Here is a 16,297-nt window from a genome sequence, read left to right on the forward strand (position 1 = left end):
CCGGAGGTCAATATCAATGTGACTGATCTGCAATACCAGACATGAATGGAGCCTTCTGGCTCACAAAGTGGGACATGGTGCAGTGGGGCGCGAGGAGCTGCGGATGGAACACAGCGATGTGATCTAGACAGAGGTCCTGTTTGTATCCCACACTCCACGATCCTTTGCCAGCCGGAAGCAATCGATATCACTGGATTTGAGGGTGTGCGTGCGCGATCTGATGTGTTGTGATAGTGTATACATACATACATACATACATACATACATATATACATATTATATATATATATATACACACACACACACAGTATAGTGTGATAGTGTGTATGTAGTGTGTATAGGTGTGTGCGATCTGATGTGTGAGTGTCGGCCAGAAGCAGGGGAGGACAGCGTGCAGCATACCTGCTGGGAGCGCCCGCTGAAATCACAGGAGGACCTGGGAACCATGCAGACATCCAGGGACTGGTAACTATGGCAATCCTGGGAAGGGGACCTGCATTTTTTGAGAGGTAAACTTCCACCAAACTGTTTCCACAAAAATAAGCCCTAGCGCATTTTCAGGGGCAAAAAAAAAAGTGTAAGGCACTGTGCGCACGCTGCGTTTTTTTTCGCAGATTTGCTGCATGAAATGCTGCAGAAAAGGTTCATAATCTTTCTTCAGTCCTTCCCCAGCAAAACCTATGGTAAAAAAAAAAAAAAAAAAGTGCGCACACTGCATTTTTTTTCTCCTACAGGTGAATGAGCATGCCACTTTTCTGCAGGTACCTGTGGTTTTTGCCATTGATAATGATAACAAAAAAACGTAGGGACCAACCCGCGGTTAACGCAGGTGCGGTATTCTGCCAGAGGGTGCGGATTTTCTAGTGCGCACATAGCCTAAGGCAGTGTTTTATTTTTGGGGAAAGCACAGTAGCTATAAATCTATAGGGACTGGTGGAATATCTGTCCGATCAGCTGTAGCATAAAAAGTGGTGAAGTTGGAACTGCCTTTTACTGACTTTGCAAGACAATCCCCACATCACAGAATATTTGCTCTGCTAAAAAGGACTTTCCCATTTTTGCATCTTTCACAAGGACATTCTGCAACTAAACCAGAAAAAAGTTTAGAGTTTTTCCCCAAAAGAAAACTTGTGATATTGTAGCAGTCTTGCATCATTCTCCTCCCAGGACTGCGCCGCTCAGACAGGCTCGTTCTGGTGTCCGATTACCGCACAGCCGCAGCTCAGCCCTACAACATGGAGCAGCACAGGGCCCCAACGCTCAGGACTCTGCAAGTATTAATCTCTACACAGCCCGGACAGTATGAAACCGAACGCAACGGGAGGGATTTGTCAAAACTGGGGCAAAAGAAGAAAAAAAAAAAAAAAAGGGGGGTGGGGAAGTTGTTCCTCACAACCAAAGAGGTATCTGAATAATCACTATATGTAGATACCACACTTATGCTTTGGACTAGAGTTTTGCCATTTCCACCAAAATCTCTAATAATTGGATATAATGCTGGAAGATAAAGCAAAGCTGTCTATTGGGGACGCCACTTGTGTGATTCCCCCTTGTAGTGACGCTCAGCTCACACCTACCACTATTCTACCATTAGTCACAGACAGAACTACTCAAATCCCGCTGGTCACTGCAAGGTAGAGTGGAGCGAAACCATCTGCTGCAGCGGCCACAGGACCAGTGCACTGCGAACTCTTTAGATCGCACATCATCCCCGGCATCATCATTAGAAGGCAGCTGTGACATCAAGCGTGCGTCGTGTCACAACGTAATTATGTTGTGGAGGCACAGTAACCAGAAGAGGCGCTGGGGATGTCGCAGGTGCTATATGGCACAGTAACCAGAAGAGGCGCTGGGGATGGCGCAGGTGCTATATGGCACAGTAACCAGAAGAGGCGCTGGGGATGTCGCAGGTGCTATATGGCACAGTAACCAGAAGAGGCGCTGGGGATGTCGCAGGTGCTATATGGCACAGTAACCAGAAGAGGCGCTGGGGATGTCGCAGGTGCTATATGGCACAGTAACCAGAAGAGGCGCTGGGGATGTTGCAGGTGCTATATGGCACAGTAACCAGAAGAGGCGCTGGGGATGTCGCAGGTGCTATATGGCACAGTAACCAGAAGAGGCGCTGGGGATGGCGCAGGTGCTATATGGCACAGTAACCAGAAGAGGCGCTGGGGATGGCGCAGGTGCTATATGGCACAGTAATCAGAAGAGGCGCTGGGGATGGCGCAGGTTCTATGGTCCAGCAGCCATGGACCGGCTGAGGCGCAGGCCCAGTTTCCAGCAGATGTTTGCTCATTATCTGGACCTTGTGGTTAGAAGTCCATACAGTCAGCTAAGCTTGAGCTGAATGTTACGATTTATGTAAATGCAATGCAATCCAACCATCAGCAGTCTCCAACCTGCCACTCTCCAATTGTCCAGAGACTACTACCCCTAGCATGCACTCACCACCAGCAACATCTGGGTGGAAACTTCTCCATAGTGGTCATAAAAACGCTCTGCAGATAGGGAGCGATCACTGATAAACTTCCAGAACTGATCATGATCACACCGGCAGCCGGGCCACGATCGGCTTCTCATTTTCATGATGAAATGAAATGCTGCTCTTTAGCTACAAATGTTAGATTAATAAAATTAAGCGGTGAAACAAAACGGACAAATTGCGACATTTCAATAAATAAGCCAAAATCTACAAATGTGACTTAGCGGAGCAAAGGGAAGCGGGATGGCCGATGTGTCACCTGGCAGCTGGGGACGGAGATTCAATGGATGCCCGGCCAAGAAGGACATGATGCAACGGGTGATTCTCCAGCTTTTGTTGACTTTAAGGCTCCCATGATTTTCCAAGAAGTAATTCATTACCCTAACCAAACATCTCTGCAAAAAAGCCATTACCTGTGTGCCAAGTATGAGATCATCGTCTGTGCCGCGATTACTGGAGATTAGGTGTCACAAATCAACCCTCATCTAGCAATGTAAAATACAGGTGAGGGGCGCAGGTTATAACCCGTCTGGGAAAAGTTTGGGTGATTAAAAACGGGAACAATTCTTACCGAAAATATTTACTGGATGACACAAGTACAAGCCATACACAAGTACATCTTGATTAATGTATGTAGAGGGCATATGGATTAGGAAGGGAGCAAGCAATTACACTCCTGTCCTATTAGCTCTTATCCTCATTAACGCCTGTTAAGGGCTCATCTGAGATTTGGCAGAATAATCAGCCTTTAAGGGGGAGGGGGCTATGCATTGCTTCATTACTGGCAATTACACAACGCCACTGTTACAAAAGGAGTAAATCCGGCCTACAAGACATCAAAATAGCTGCCATCCCAAAGTAGCAAAGGGAGATTATAGCTCATCCACTTTGGGATCATATCACATTGGGCACTTGTATGAGGTTGTTCTAAGGGCAGGCCGCCGTCAGCATCCGGGACCAGGCACACGGGAGGGCAGAGCGGCCGCCGTCAGCATCCGGGACCAGGCACACGGGAGGGCAGAGCGGCCGCCGTCAGCATCCGGGACCAGGCACAGTTATACAACAGCTTCATATAATCTACAAAACATGTTTTCCCCAAATACTTCATCCTTACAAGAGTATGTATGAACATTTACTAGAACTCTGCCACCAATTTCACACAAAAAGAAAAAGCCATGGCCTGCACTGCTGCCCTCCATGTGTCGGGAGGCTTCTTCCCCTACACGCATTGTTCTAAGAATTCGGATTCTTGTCATTTAATGACCCCTGAGGCTTTGAAGCTGAAGTATCTGCTCACCATAGCTGACAGCAGAAGCACCTTCATATACATTGCAGGCCGAGATCATAAGATCTACAGCATCATAATGGCCGCAGAGCTGCTCCGAACGCCCCGGGCCGCCCGCAACACTACCAGTAATATTGGGGTCTCAGCACCAGGACTCCCGCCAATTAAAACTTATAGTATTAGACTAATTTTTTTTTTTTATTTATTTTTAAAATGACGAAGAATGGGAATGAACGTTTAACTGGTTAAAAAAAAAAAAATAATAAAAGCAAAAGTATAAAAGTAAACATACATAGCCTTAAATAGGATGTGTTATCTCTCCTGACAGGTGTCAGTAATACTTGTGTAATGATGTAACAGGTCAAGATCAGCTTTTTTTTTTTATGACCCCACAATGTGACGTTCCTCTGTTATTCCGCCAAGAAATTTATTTCTAAACTGACAACTGGGCGTTACAGTTCGGGAGGGCTGTATACAGCCTGATATTGTCCAATCAGTGCTGTCCATGCCCCAGGCAATTTAAAGGGAACCCGTCACCAGATTTTTCCCTATGCAACTAAAACTACCACCTTCTGCAGCTCCTCGGCTGCATTCCATGACGGGCACCTTGTATCTGGCCCCCTTTTCAGACCGCAAAAACAACTTTATAAATCTTACCTTTTCGTATGTACATTTTTTAGTAGGGCCTAAAGGGTGTGCTCTCTTTTTCCTTCGTTCCCCCCCTCCTTCCGCTGTACGCCGTCCCGTGTTGATTTGAATTGATGACTACGGTCCAATCATCCTCCACGCTGTGCCGAAGTCTCGCGCATGTGCTGTTATCGTAGGCCTGTGCACAAACTATCCCTTGCGAGCGCCAGGGATGTATTTGCTCAGGCACGAGATTATGGGCAGCGCTGTGCACCTCACCAGTGTCAAGCTAGTACCCGACCATAATCTCGTGCCTGAGCAAATACATCCCAGGCACGTGAGGGGGATAGTTTGTGCATAGGCCCGCGATTAGGCTACTTTCACACATCCGGTTTGAGCACTGCGGCTCAATCCGGCTGTGAAAACTATGCAACGGATGCGGCGAAAACACCGCATCCGTTGCATAAGTTTTTACATGCGGCCCGTCCGTTTTTTTTTCCGGTTTCGGCATGCTACTGAGCATGCGCAGTGGAAAAAAACGCATGCGGCGACCGGATGCGGTTTTTTCCACATCGCGCCGCATCCGGCCTCCATAGGTATGCATTGAAAAATGCGCCGCAGCGGCCGGATGCGGTGCTTTTTGCCGGAGCAAAAAACGTTGCAGGGAACGTTCGATCCGGCCGCGGCATCGGCTAAATCGGCATGCGGCAAAAATCGGACCGAACGCAAGCCCCTGCGGCACAATACGGCACTAATGTAAGTCTATGCAAAAAAAAACGCAACCGGCGTTACAAAAGCCGGTTGCGGTTTTTCTGCAGAACGCCGTATTGTGCCGCAGAGCAAAAATCCGGATGTGTGAAAGTAGCCTTAGTGGCCTACGATAACGGCGCATGCGCAAGAATTCGGCACAACGTGGAGGATGACGGGACCGTTGTCATCAAATCAACACAGGGGACGGCGTTCAGCGGTAGGAGGGGGAAATGAAGGAGAGAGAGAGCCCGGCCTTTAGGCCCTACTAAAAAATTTACATACGAAAAGGTAATATTTATAAAGTTGTTTTTGCGGTCTGAAAAGGGGGCCAGATACAAGGTGCCCCGTCATAGAATGCAGCCGAGGAGCTGCAGAAGGTGGTAGTTTTAGTTGCATAGGGTAAAGTCTAGTGACAGGTTCCCTTTAAGGTATAACTGACAGCGGAGGAACACCATGACGTAGTTTTAGGAAACATACCCCAGAATGTAGAATACAAGCGTTTAGTAAAACAGCAGTGTCAGAACAGGACCCAAACACTGCGCACACTTCAGTACTCCAAACCCCGGGCACCCTGCTTTGCAATGGAATCGCAAGTCACCAAATTGCCCTCTAGAAGCATAAAAAGAACATCCCCAATATTCAGCAAGCGGTGGTCCGCACACCAGGACTTAAGACAGGAGCCCCTCACCGTAATGAGCCGATGGAGTCACTGTGGACAAGGTCTGGAAGTTCTTTAAAATAAGACGAATTCTGGCAGGACGGAGCCCAGACTGTCTACAGCGAGTTATCGGGGGACTCTGTTGGGGGCTAGTCGGAGCACCATTTTGCAGGATGTGGTGCTAGGGAGGCAGCATTGTATTAAATGTGAACTGAGCCTTAGGCTATGTGCCCACGGGACTCTATCTGCGGATTTTTCTGCATCAAAATCCGCAGCTTTGCCCCGGAATCTGCACCTTTTCATAGGTGCAGATTTTGTGCGGATTTGACTCGAATTTTGCGTTTTTTTTTTTTTTTAATTCAAATGAATAGGCAAAATCCGCACGAAAATCCGCAACAATAATTGACATGCTGCAGATTTTTCCGCACGAAAATCCGCACGATTTCCGCTGCGGAAAAATCCGCAACGTGGGCACAGCATTTCCCAAATGCCATAGAAATGGCTGGGGAGTAGCTGTGCTGCAGATTTCTGGAAAATCCGCGGCTTTTCCACGAGAAATCCGCGGCAAAATCCGCAGCGTGGGCACATAGCCTTAGGCTGCTTTCACACATCCGTTTTTTGCTGAGCGGCAGGCACAATACAGCGCTTTGCAGAAAAAAACGCAACTTTTTTTGCCGCCGGTTGCGTTTTTTCTGCATAGACTTGCATTAGCGCCGTATTGTGCTGCATGGCCTTGCGTTGCGTCCGTTTTTTGCCAGATGCGGCATATTTAGCCCATACGGCGGCCGGATGGAACGTTGCCTTGCACGTTTTTTTTGTGCGGCGAAAAAAACCGCATCGCGCCGGATTCGGCGCGATTTACAATGCAAGCCTATGGATGCCGGATGCGGCGTCCTGCGGCAAAAACCGCATCTGGCTGCCGGATGCGTTTTTTTGCACTGTGCATGCTCAGTATCAAGCCGCATCCGTCAAAAAAACGGACAGGCCGCATGGAAAAACTTATGCAACGGATCCGTTTTTTTCGCCGCATCCATTGCATAGGTTTTTGAGCCGCACTGCAAAAACCGGATGTGTGAAAGCTGCTTTACTTCTACAAAAAGCCATTAACATCAGCCTTTTCTCTCGAGATGTACTAAATCTGGTGACATTTGTGCAACTGCACAAAATGCAGAAAAAAAAAAAAAAAAAAAGACAAAACTGGAAAGAATGAACTTTGCATCCGCTCCAGCACGATCCAGTGCAGCCGTACACACGTCCATGTTATTCCAGGCCAGTAGATGGCACTTGCATCTCAAAAAGCAACTTTCCCGGATTCATCTTCTGGTCACGATGTGAATGGTTTAAAAGAAAAAAAAAAAAAAAAAAAGAAAAAAAATAGTGCAAAAATATACATAAAAAAAAGGGAAAATAAAGCACTTTTCTAATCTGGATACGTTGTGTCCGGCCACGGAGAGAATCCGGCAAGAACCAAATAATATTAATAAATAAAACAATGTAACAAACTACAGATTGTTCTAATATTTTGTAGAAAATAAAAAAAAAAGCTCCAGGACAAAGTAACTAAAGTTAGAAAGGAATTTACAAACATTTAGATGCGGGGCAAACAAACATCACAGACCCCTTATGTGTAAGCAGCCGCCTGATTAGCATGTAAACAGTGCGCTCTGCGCCTCCTCGCACCGGCCGAGCGTTGCGTAACACTCTGCCCCTCACAGGGCCCCCCACAACCAGATCTCCTCCAGCTAAATCCAGCTCTCCTCAGTAGGGAACCATCCACACAAATCTACTGGACAGCACAACTTGTCCCAGGGTTTTCACGCTTTGTGACAATGCCATAAAGCGAGTCCAGGTGCAGAGGGGCTGCGGTTCTCATTCAATAAACTCTGGGTACAGACACTTCAGGTCTATTGTCCTGGACACAAAGCCTCCAGATCCACACAGCACAGGACAGAGGAAGAAGAGACAATGAATAGAGGACAGGAACTGGACTGTGCACGAGCAGCACATTCCACATCCACAGCCACTGGCAGAAGAAGAAATGCAGGAACACCACGGCTCCAGGGAAAGGCTGCTCAATGCTAATGGGCCGAGATAAAGTGAGGGAGAATGGGCACATTATGGGGGGACAATGGGAAATGCAGAGCTTGGGGCACATTATGGGGGGGACAATACAGAGCTTGGGGCACATTATGGGGGGGGGGACAATACAGAGCTTGGGGCACATTATGGGGGGGGGGGACAATACAGACCTTGGGGCACATTATGGGGGGGGGGGACAATACAGAGCTTGGGGCACATTATGGGGGGGACAATACAGAGCTTGGGGCACATTGGGGGGACAATACAGAGCTTGGGGCACATTGGGGGGGGGGGACAATACAGAGCTTTGGGCACATTAGGGGGGGGACAATACAGAGCTTTGGGCACATTATGCGGGCAATACAGAGTTTGTGGCAAATTATGGGGGGGGGGACAATGCTTAAGGTATATGGGGGGGGACGACGACAATGCAGAGCTTGGGACATTGGGACACAATATAAGGGGGGGTAATATGAAATGCACAGCCTGGCCCGCAGGGGTCCTGTGTCAAGCGCCTCTGTAATAAGAGATGGTGCCACCGATGCTTTCACCATGTTTGTAAACAATGCTAAGTGAACACACATTGTGTAAATATGCAACTTGTGAGGAACTACAAGAACCAGCATGCAGGATCAGACATTGCCTATATATGACCTGTATAGAAGCCGCAGCCGTCCTGGGACCAGTTGTAGCCCGTAGACATGTTCTTCTACAGCTCCCATCCCAGTAGCCCAGTGCAATACAAGAATTCTCAGCCAATCACTGCAGGAGTTTTTAGGGATCGGTTAGGAGGCGCTGGCCGTACCCGAGATTATCTGCAGACCAATCTGTGCTCCTCATACACCGGATTATCTGCAGATAAAGATCTCATGCCTAGAAGCGGCTCAGAGGGTCTCACCAACCATGGCGGACTATTATTTTACTTAAAACCATGTATTTGGCAGGTGGGGGTCAACATTTTGCTATGGGGGAAATCAGTAAAAATGTTGCACTCTTTGGCTTTAATAGGCTCTTTGTGGTCAGAAATCAGCTAAGAGCTGACAAAGACAGAATCTCTCCTGAGCTCACTGGCAGACCCTTAGTTAACTCATTCTGCAGCCAGCACTATATGATCCGACATGCAGAAGACAGACAGTGCAATGCGCTTCATGAAACCAAACTAACTACATGCAAGAATAAAAAAACCCTCATGGGAGGAGAACCCCAGCTGAGACAGGTTACCAAAGCCCCCCTGGCAGTTAGAGGGTTACTATAGCGCCCCCCACCTCTCTGGCAGTGAGAGGGTTACTATAGCCCCCTCCCCACCTCTCTGGCAGTGAGAGGGTTACTATAGCGCCCCCCACCTCTCTGGCAGTGAGAGGGTTACTATAGCCCCCTCCCCACCTCTCTGGCAGTGAGAGGGTTGCTATAGCGCCCCCACCTCTCTGGCTGTGAGAGGGTTACTATACACTATACCACCCCCCCACCTCTCTGGCAGTGAGAGGGTTACTATACCACCCCCCCCACCTCTCTGGCAGTGAGAGAGTTACTATACCCCCCCCCCTCTGGCAGTGAGAGGGTTAATATAGCCCTCCCCCCTCTGGCAGAGAGAGGGTTACTATACCACCCCCCCACCTCTCTGGCAGTGAGAGGGTTAGTATACCCCCCCTCTGGCAGTGAGAGGGTTACTATACCGCCCCCCCTCTGGCAGTGAGAGGGTTACTATACCGCCCCCCCTCTGGCAGTGAGAGGGTTACTATACCGCCCCCCCTCTGGCAGTGAGAGGGTTACTATACCGCCCCCCCTCTGGCAGTGAGAGGGTTACTATACCGCCCCCCCTCTGGCAGTGAGAGGGTTACTATACCGCCCCCCCTCTGGCAGTGAGAGGGTTACTATACCGCCCCCCCTCTGGCAGTGAGAGGGTTACTATACCGCCCCCCCTCTGGCAGTGAGAGGGTTACTATACCGCCCCCCCCTCTGGCAGTGAGAGGGTTACTATACCGCCCCCCCCTCTGGCAGTGAGAGGGTTACTATACCGCCCCCCCTCTGGCAGTGAGAGGGTTACTATACCGCCCCCCCCTCTGGCAGTGAGAGGGTTACTATACCGCCCCCCCCTCTGGCAGTGAGTGGGTTACTATACCGCCCCCCCTCTGGCAGTGAGTGGGTTACTATACCCCCCCCCCCCTCTGGCAGTGAGTTACTATAGCCCCCCCCCCCCCCCCCCCCTTCTGGCAGTGAGTGGGTTTCTATACCCCCCCCCTCTGGCAGTGAGTGGGTTACTATACCCCCCCCCCCCTCTGGCAGTGAGAGGGTTACTATACCGCCCCCCCTCTGGCAGTGAGAGGGTTACTATACCGCCCCCCCCTCTGGCAGTGAGAGGGTTACTATACCGCCCCCCCTCTGGCAGTGAGAGGGTTACTATACCGCCCCCCCTCTGGCAGTGAGTGGGTTACTATACCCCCCCCCCTCTGGCAGTGAGTTACTATAGCCCCCCCCCCCCCCCTTCTGGCAGTGAGTGGGTTTCTATACCCCCCCCCCTCTGGCAGTGAGTGGGTTACTATACCCCCCCCCCTCTGGCAGTGAGTGGGTTACTATACCCCCCCCCCCCTCTGGCAGTGAGTGGGTTACTATACCCCCCCCCCCTCTGGCAGTGAGTTACTATAGCCCCCCCCCCTCTGGCAGTGAGAGGGTTACTTGTGGATTTTGTCCACTTTTCAGGCAGAGTCAGAAATAAAAAATGAATAATGTGAAGTGAGAGGAGCTGTGATATAAAGCATGGTGAGACGGGTGACAGCTGTGCAGACAGGACACAGAGCACTCACCCTGCGCTTCCGCCCCTGCCTCCCCTCGGGCGGCCCCGGGGGCCACAGGCAGGGGTCTCGGTGGCCGGGGTTTGGGGGTCGGGGGGCTGATCTTCTTCCGCCCGATGTACTCCACGTAGGTGCCGGGGAAGTCGCCCCTCTCGCCCGTGCTCTCGTTGATGCCGTTCAGCCAGCCGATGTGCTCCGGTCTGGCCTCGTTGCCCTCCCCGCAGCCCAGGGCCAGGAGGGAGCCCCGGTTGACGGTGAGGACGTCCCCCACCCGCAGCTCCATGTCCTCTTCCCTCTCCTTTTTGTACGGGAACAGGGCCCGGTACTGATATCCTTCCGCGCTCATGCTGCTGCAGCCGCGGGTTTGTACAAGCCAGAAGCGCTGAGTGTCCGTGCAGTGAGGAGGCGGCCGGCGCTCACACCGCGGTGCCCGGGGACTGCCTGGAGTCGGAGGCGCCGCAGCTCGCTCTCATTTCTGTCTCTTCCCCCTCGTCCTGCTCCTCCGTCTTCCTTCCTTCCTCGACGCCGTACACAGGAGCCGCTCACAGCACTGGGCGAGGAGACGCAGCCAGCCGGGTGGGCGGGGCGTACAGATGCCGTGAGGACACCCAGTGCGCATGCGCATCTGTCTTACTTTACACATCTGTCATTCAGTAGTTCTAAAGCCTAACTCCTGATTGGTGGAGATAGAGGCGACGTCACGGAGGGGGAGGGAGCGCAGGAGCCATTTTTTTAAATGGGCAGCAGGCTTGTTGCCATGTGCGTGTGAATTTACAGGGGAAGATTTCAGCGCTGGGTGCAGGGAGCCGGCTGCACCGCTAAACTACTGAGAGTCGCCGTGCACTGGGGAGTACCCGAACACTGCTATCAGGGGGTGCGGGGTCTGCCGGCGGCCATGGGTGGGGTGACTGCCTGCAGCGCTTCACCTATGTGATGCATATGCTACATCCTGCAGAAAATGGCATTTTTAGTTGAAATGATGACCCTTTTTCCAAAACAACATTTAAAAGCATTTTTAACTTTGGGCTGGTACCATGAAAAAAAATCACTAGTTGCACCAATCTGCACAGGGCCACATCGACCCCCTGGTACCAGACAAGGGTTAAAACATCTGCTGTGAGCGATGAGACCCTCTGCAGTGTCCTATACATCGGGCGACAGAGGGCGGTACACGGGGGGGGGGACGCAGAGGGCAATACATGGGGCAGAAGGCGATATATGGGGGGGCAGAGGGCAATACACAGGACAGAAGGCAATACACGAGGGGGGGGGGCAGAGAGCGATACACGGGGGAGGTCAGAGTGCGATATACAGGGCAGAAGGCAATACACGGGGGGGCAGAGGGCGATATATGGGGGGAGGTCGATACACGAGGGGAGGTCAGAGTGCAACACACGCGGAGGCAGAGGGTAATACGTGGGGGGGAGTCAGAGTGCGATACACAGGGCAGAAGGCAATACACGGGGGGGCAGAGGGCGATATATGGGGGGGAGGTCGATACACGAGGGGGCAGAGGGCAATACGCGGGGGCAGAGGGCAATACACGGGGAGGGGAGAGGGCGATACACGGGGGAGGTCAGAGTGCGATATACAGGGCAGAAGACGATACACAGGGGGAGGTCAGTCAGAGTGCGATTCACAGGGCAGAAGGCAATACACGGGGGGGGCGCAGAGGGCGATATAAGGGGGGAGAGGTCGATGCACAGGGAGCAAAGAGTAGTACACAGGGGTGGGGAGGTCAGAGGGCGATACATGAGGGGGGGCAGAGTGCAATACACAGGGGGTCAGAGGGCGATATACGCGGGGAGGTCAGAGTGCAATACACAGGGGGTCAAAGGGCGATATACGCGGGGAGGTCAGAGTGCAATACACAGGGGCAGAGGGTGATACACGGGGGGAGGTAAGAGTGCAATACACAGGGGGGGCAGAAGGCGATACATAAAGGGAGGTCAGAGTGCAATACATAGGGGGGCAGAGTGCGATACACTGGGGGGCAGAGGGTGGTACACAGGGGTGGGCAGGTCAGAGTGCAATACACTTGAGGGGGGGGCAGAGGGCTATACAGGGGGGGTGAGAGGGTCAGAGTGTGATACATGGGGTGGTGGTGTCAGAATGCAATACACTGGGGCAGAGGGCAATATACAGAGGTGGGAGTGCCAGAGAGTGATACACGGGGTGGGGTGTCAGAATTGGATACACGGGGGGGGGTCAGGGAGCGATACATGGGGTGGGTGGGGCAGATGGTGATACACAGGGTTGAGGGTCAGAATGCGATGCATGATGTGGGGGTCAGAGGACGATATACAGGGGTGGGAGGGTCATAGTGCGATACACTGGGGGGCAGAGGACAATACATAGGGGTGGGAGAGTCAGAGGGTGATACATGGGCTTGGGGGTCAGAATGCGATATATGTGGACAGGGAGGTCAGAGGGTGATACACGCAGTTGGTGGGTCAGAGCGAGATATGCAAAGCAGGGAGGTCAGAGTGTGATACACTGGGGTGGGGAGGTCAGAGTGTGATACACTGGGGTGGGGAGGTCAGAGTGTGATACACTGGGGTGGGGAGGTCAGAGTGTGATACACTGGGGTGGGGAGGTCAGAGTGTGATACACTGGGGTGGGGAGGTCAGAGTGTGATACACTGGGGTGGGGAGGTCAGAGTGTGATACACTGGGGTGGGGAGGTCAGAGTGTGATACACTGGGGTGGGGAGGTCAGAGTGTGATACACTGGGGTGGGGAGGTCAGAGTGTGATACACTGGGGTGGGGAGGTCAGAGTGTGATACACTGTGGTGGGGAGGTTACAGTGTGATACACTGAGGTGAGTGTGGGTCTGAATGTGGTACACGAGGGAGGGGGGTCAGGGCACGCTACGCAGGGGGGATACAAGGGGCCTGGAGCCGATGGTTCACAGATCAAAGTGGTCATATTGTTGTAAATCTTCTGCTCTGTGTACACAGGCCAGCCGCCAACACGACACACACAAACTACTTGATCGTTCACCTGATTGGCAGTTCACACAGCAGGGTAATCTTGAAACGTTGCTGAAAACGCCTGATTCACCATTATCTTCGGATGTAAATGTCCTTTTATGCTGGATCTACATGGTGATGTTGCTTACAACACTGGTCCTGTGGCCACAGATTGTAGCATACAGCTGGTGAGTGGGATTGCATTGTGACCCGCAAGGTACTACGACTACGACTCTAAAGTTGCAAGAAAATCCCATTGGTTCTGACTCTTTAAAGCCTGCTTTACACGCTACAAGATATCTTACGATATGTCGGCTGGGTCACGTCGTAAGTGACACACATCCGGCTTCGTAAGGTATGTTGTAGCGTGTGACAGGTACGTGCAATTGCGATTGAACGAAAAATTGTTCATCGCATGCACGTGGTTCATTCCTGACGAATTGAACGTCCGGTTGTTCATCGTACCCAGGGTAGCACACATTGCAGTGTGTGACACCCCGGTAACGATGAACAGACCTTACCTACGTCCTGCGGCTCCCGGCCCACACTGCGGAAGGAAGGAGGTGGGCGGGATGTTTACATCCCGCTCAGCTCCGCCCCTCCACTTCTATTGGCCGGCCGCCGCGTGACGTCGATGTGACGCCAAACGTCCCTCCCACTCCAGGAAGTGGATGTTCGCCGCCCACATCGAGGTCGTATGGAAGGTAAGTACGTGTGACGGGGGTTAATCGTATGTGCGGCACGTTCAACAAATTGAAAGTGCCGCACATACGATGGGGGCGTTGCAAATCGCATACGATATCGTATGCGAAATTGCAACGTGTAAAGCAGGCTTTAAACTTGCTTGTCTGACTCCCGGTATCTTGGGGGTTAGCACCACAGTTGCTTGCACCATTCCGTGATGTGGCACCGGTATAAAGCGATCTTTGGCCACATGATCAGTTAGTCACAGGCAGCTCCCGCCTTGAAGGGGTTGTCCACTGCCAGATAACTTGGAAAGTAATCAATACAGGATTTGCCCCTCTGCTTTCTTCACCAGGCCGTCAAGCCCCTGTCTGGGATTTCCACCATTGTGACCTGGAGACTGAGGGGTAACTTTTGACTTGGATTCTTGTTGTTAACCTTGGGCTGATGGCTATTGAAGATCTTTCGTGCCTGTTCCCCATTGCCACTTATTAAGTTCTGCCTGACTTGGTCCACATCCCTGATTTTTGCTCCCATGGTGCTATCTTGATTATTCTGGTTTATGACCTCTGCATGTATTCTGACCATCCATGTGCTTTCCTATTTTCCCTTTACCTGACCTCTTGTTAATGACCTCGCATGATGACTCTTTTTGCCACCAGCTTGCTCTACCAGTCAGCACTTATTCTGTAGCCCCAACTCAGGGGCTCCTATGTATATCTAGTTCTCTGTATAGGGATTGAAGGCCAGGGCAACCCCTGGGATCTGGTAGGAGTGGATAGCACTAAAGAGGGCTTTACACGCTACGATATCGTTAATGTTTTGGCGTCGGGGTCACGTTGTTAGTGACGCACATCCGGCGTCATTAACTATATCGTAGCATGTGACACTGACCAGCGACCTCAAGCGACCTCAAAAATGGTGAAAATCGTTCACCATGGAGAGGTCGTCCCAAACTCAAAAATCTGTAAGGGTTGTTTATCCAGGTGGTTCATCGCTCATGCGGCAGCACACATCGCTGAGTGTGACACCGCAGGAGTGAGGACCGTCTCCTTACCTGCCGCTGGCCACAATGCGGAAGGAAGAAGGTGAGCGGGATGTTACGTCCTGCTAATCTCCGCCCCTCCGCTTTGATTGGCCGGCCGCTTAGTGACGTTGCGGTGACGTCGCTGTGATGCCGAACGTCCCTCCCCCTTGAAGGAGGGATTGTTCGGCAGTCACAGCGCCGACGCCGACCAGGTAAGCGCGTGTGACGCTGCCGTAGCAATAATGTTCGCTACGGCAGCGATCACAAACAATCGCATGCGCGACGGGGGCGGGTACTTAAACGCTCGCTATCGCTACAAATTGCTAGCGATATCGCTACCGTCTAAAGCCCCCTTTAGCCTGTCTGTGAAAGCCCTATTAAGACACAAAATGTGTCCCCTTGGAAATGACTTACAATTTGGTGAAAGAACAGTTGCAGCAGTTGTTCTGACCCCATAACTATTTCATCAGCTTATGTAAATAGAACAATACCTGTCCACCGATTTAGCTGGTGTATAATCAATTGGACGACTTTAACAGCCTGTCTAAATGGGTCATAAAGGTGGTCATACACTTTGAATGAAAGCCAGAACGACCAGCTAATGCAGAGGTCTCAAACATGCGGCCCTGAGGCTGCTTCTTGTGGCCCCCTTGATGATCCCGGCCGCTGCAGAGGCCGCAGCAGTCAGCGCTTTATTTCAGATGATTTGCCGTCGCTGCGCAGAGTCATGCTTTGTGCACAGCTATCGCAGCTACCGGTCAATCAGAGGCGAGTAGCTGAAGCGTATGACGTCACCTGCTGTCTCTGATTGGCTGGCGGCTGCCCATGGAATAGTTGCGCACAGAGCTTGACTCTGCACAGCGCGTCTGAAGTAAAGTCCTGACTGCAGCGCCAGGGGCACGATCACCAAGGGGGCTGCGGGACGCAAGGAGAGGACACAAG

General features: G+C 51.6%; 1 protein-coding gene across 2 annotated transcripts in view; it reads right to left on the reverse strand.

Moving 5' to 3' along the window:
* PIK3R1 (phosphoinositide-3-kinase regulatory subunit 1) overlaps positions 1-11,243 on the reverse strand; it is a 68,571-nt gene extending 57,328 nt beyond the window's left edge. For both annotated transcript variants that reach the window (XM_075325899.1, XM_075325889.1), the window contains exon 1: positions 10,686-11,243. In XM_075325899.1, coding sequence (XP_075182014.1) covers positions 10,686-11,019 — 334 coding nt within the window. In that variant the 5' untranslated portion in view covers positions 11,020-11,243. The remainder of the gene's footprint in view (positions 1-10,685) is intronic.
* Between the last annotated feature and the right edge of the window lie 5,054 nt (positions 11,244-16,297).

This window comes from Anomaloglossus baeobatrachus, chromosome 1, assembly GCF_048569485.1.
Source record: "Anomaloglossus baeobatrachus isolate aAnoBae1 chromosome 1, aAnoBae1.hap1, whole genome shotgun sequence".
Taxonomy (NCBI): Eukaryota; Metazoa; Chordata; class Amphibia; order Anura; family Aromobatidae; genus Anomaloglossus; species Anomaloglossus baeobatrachus.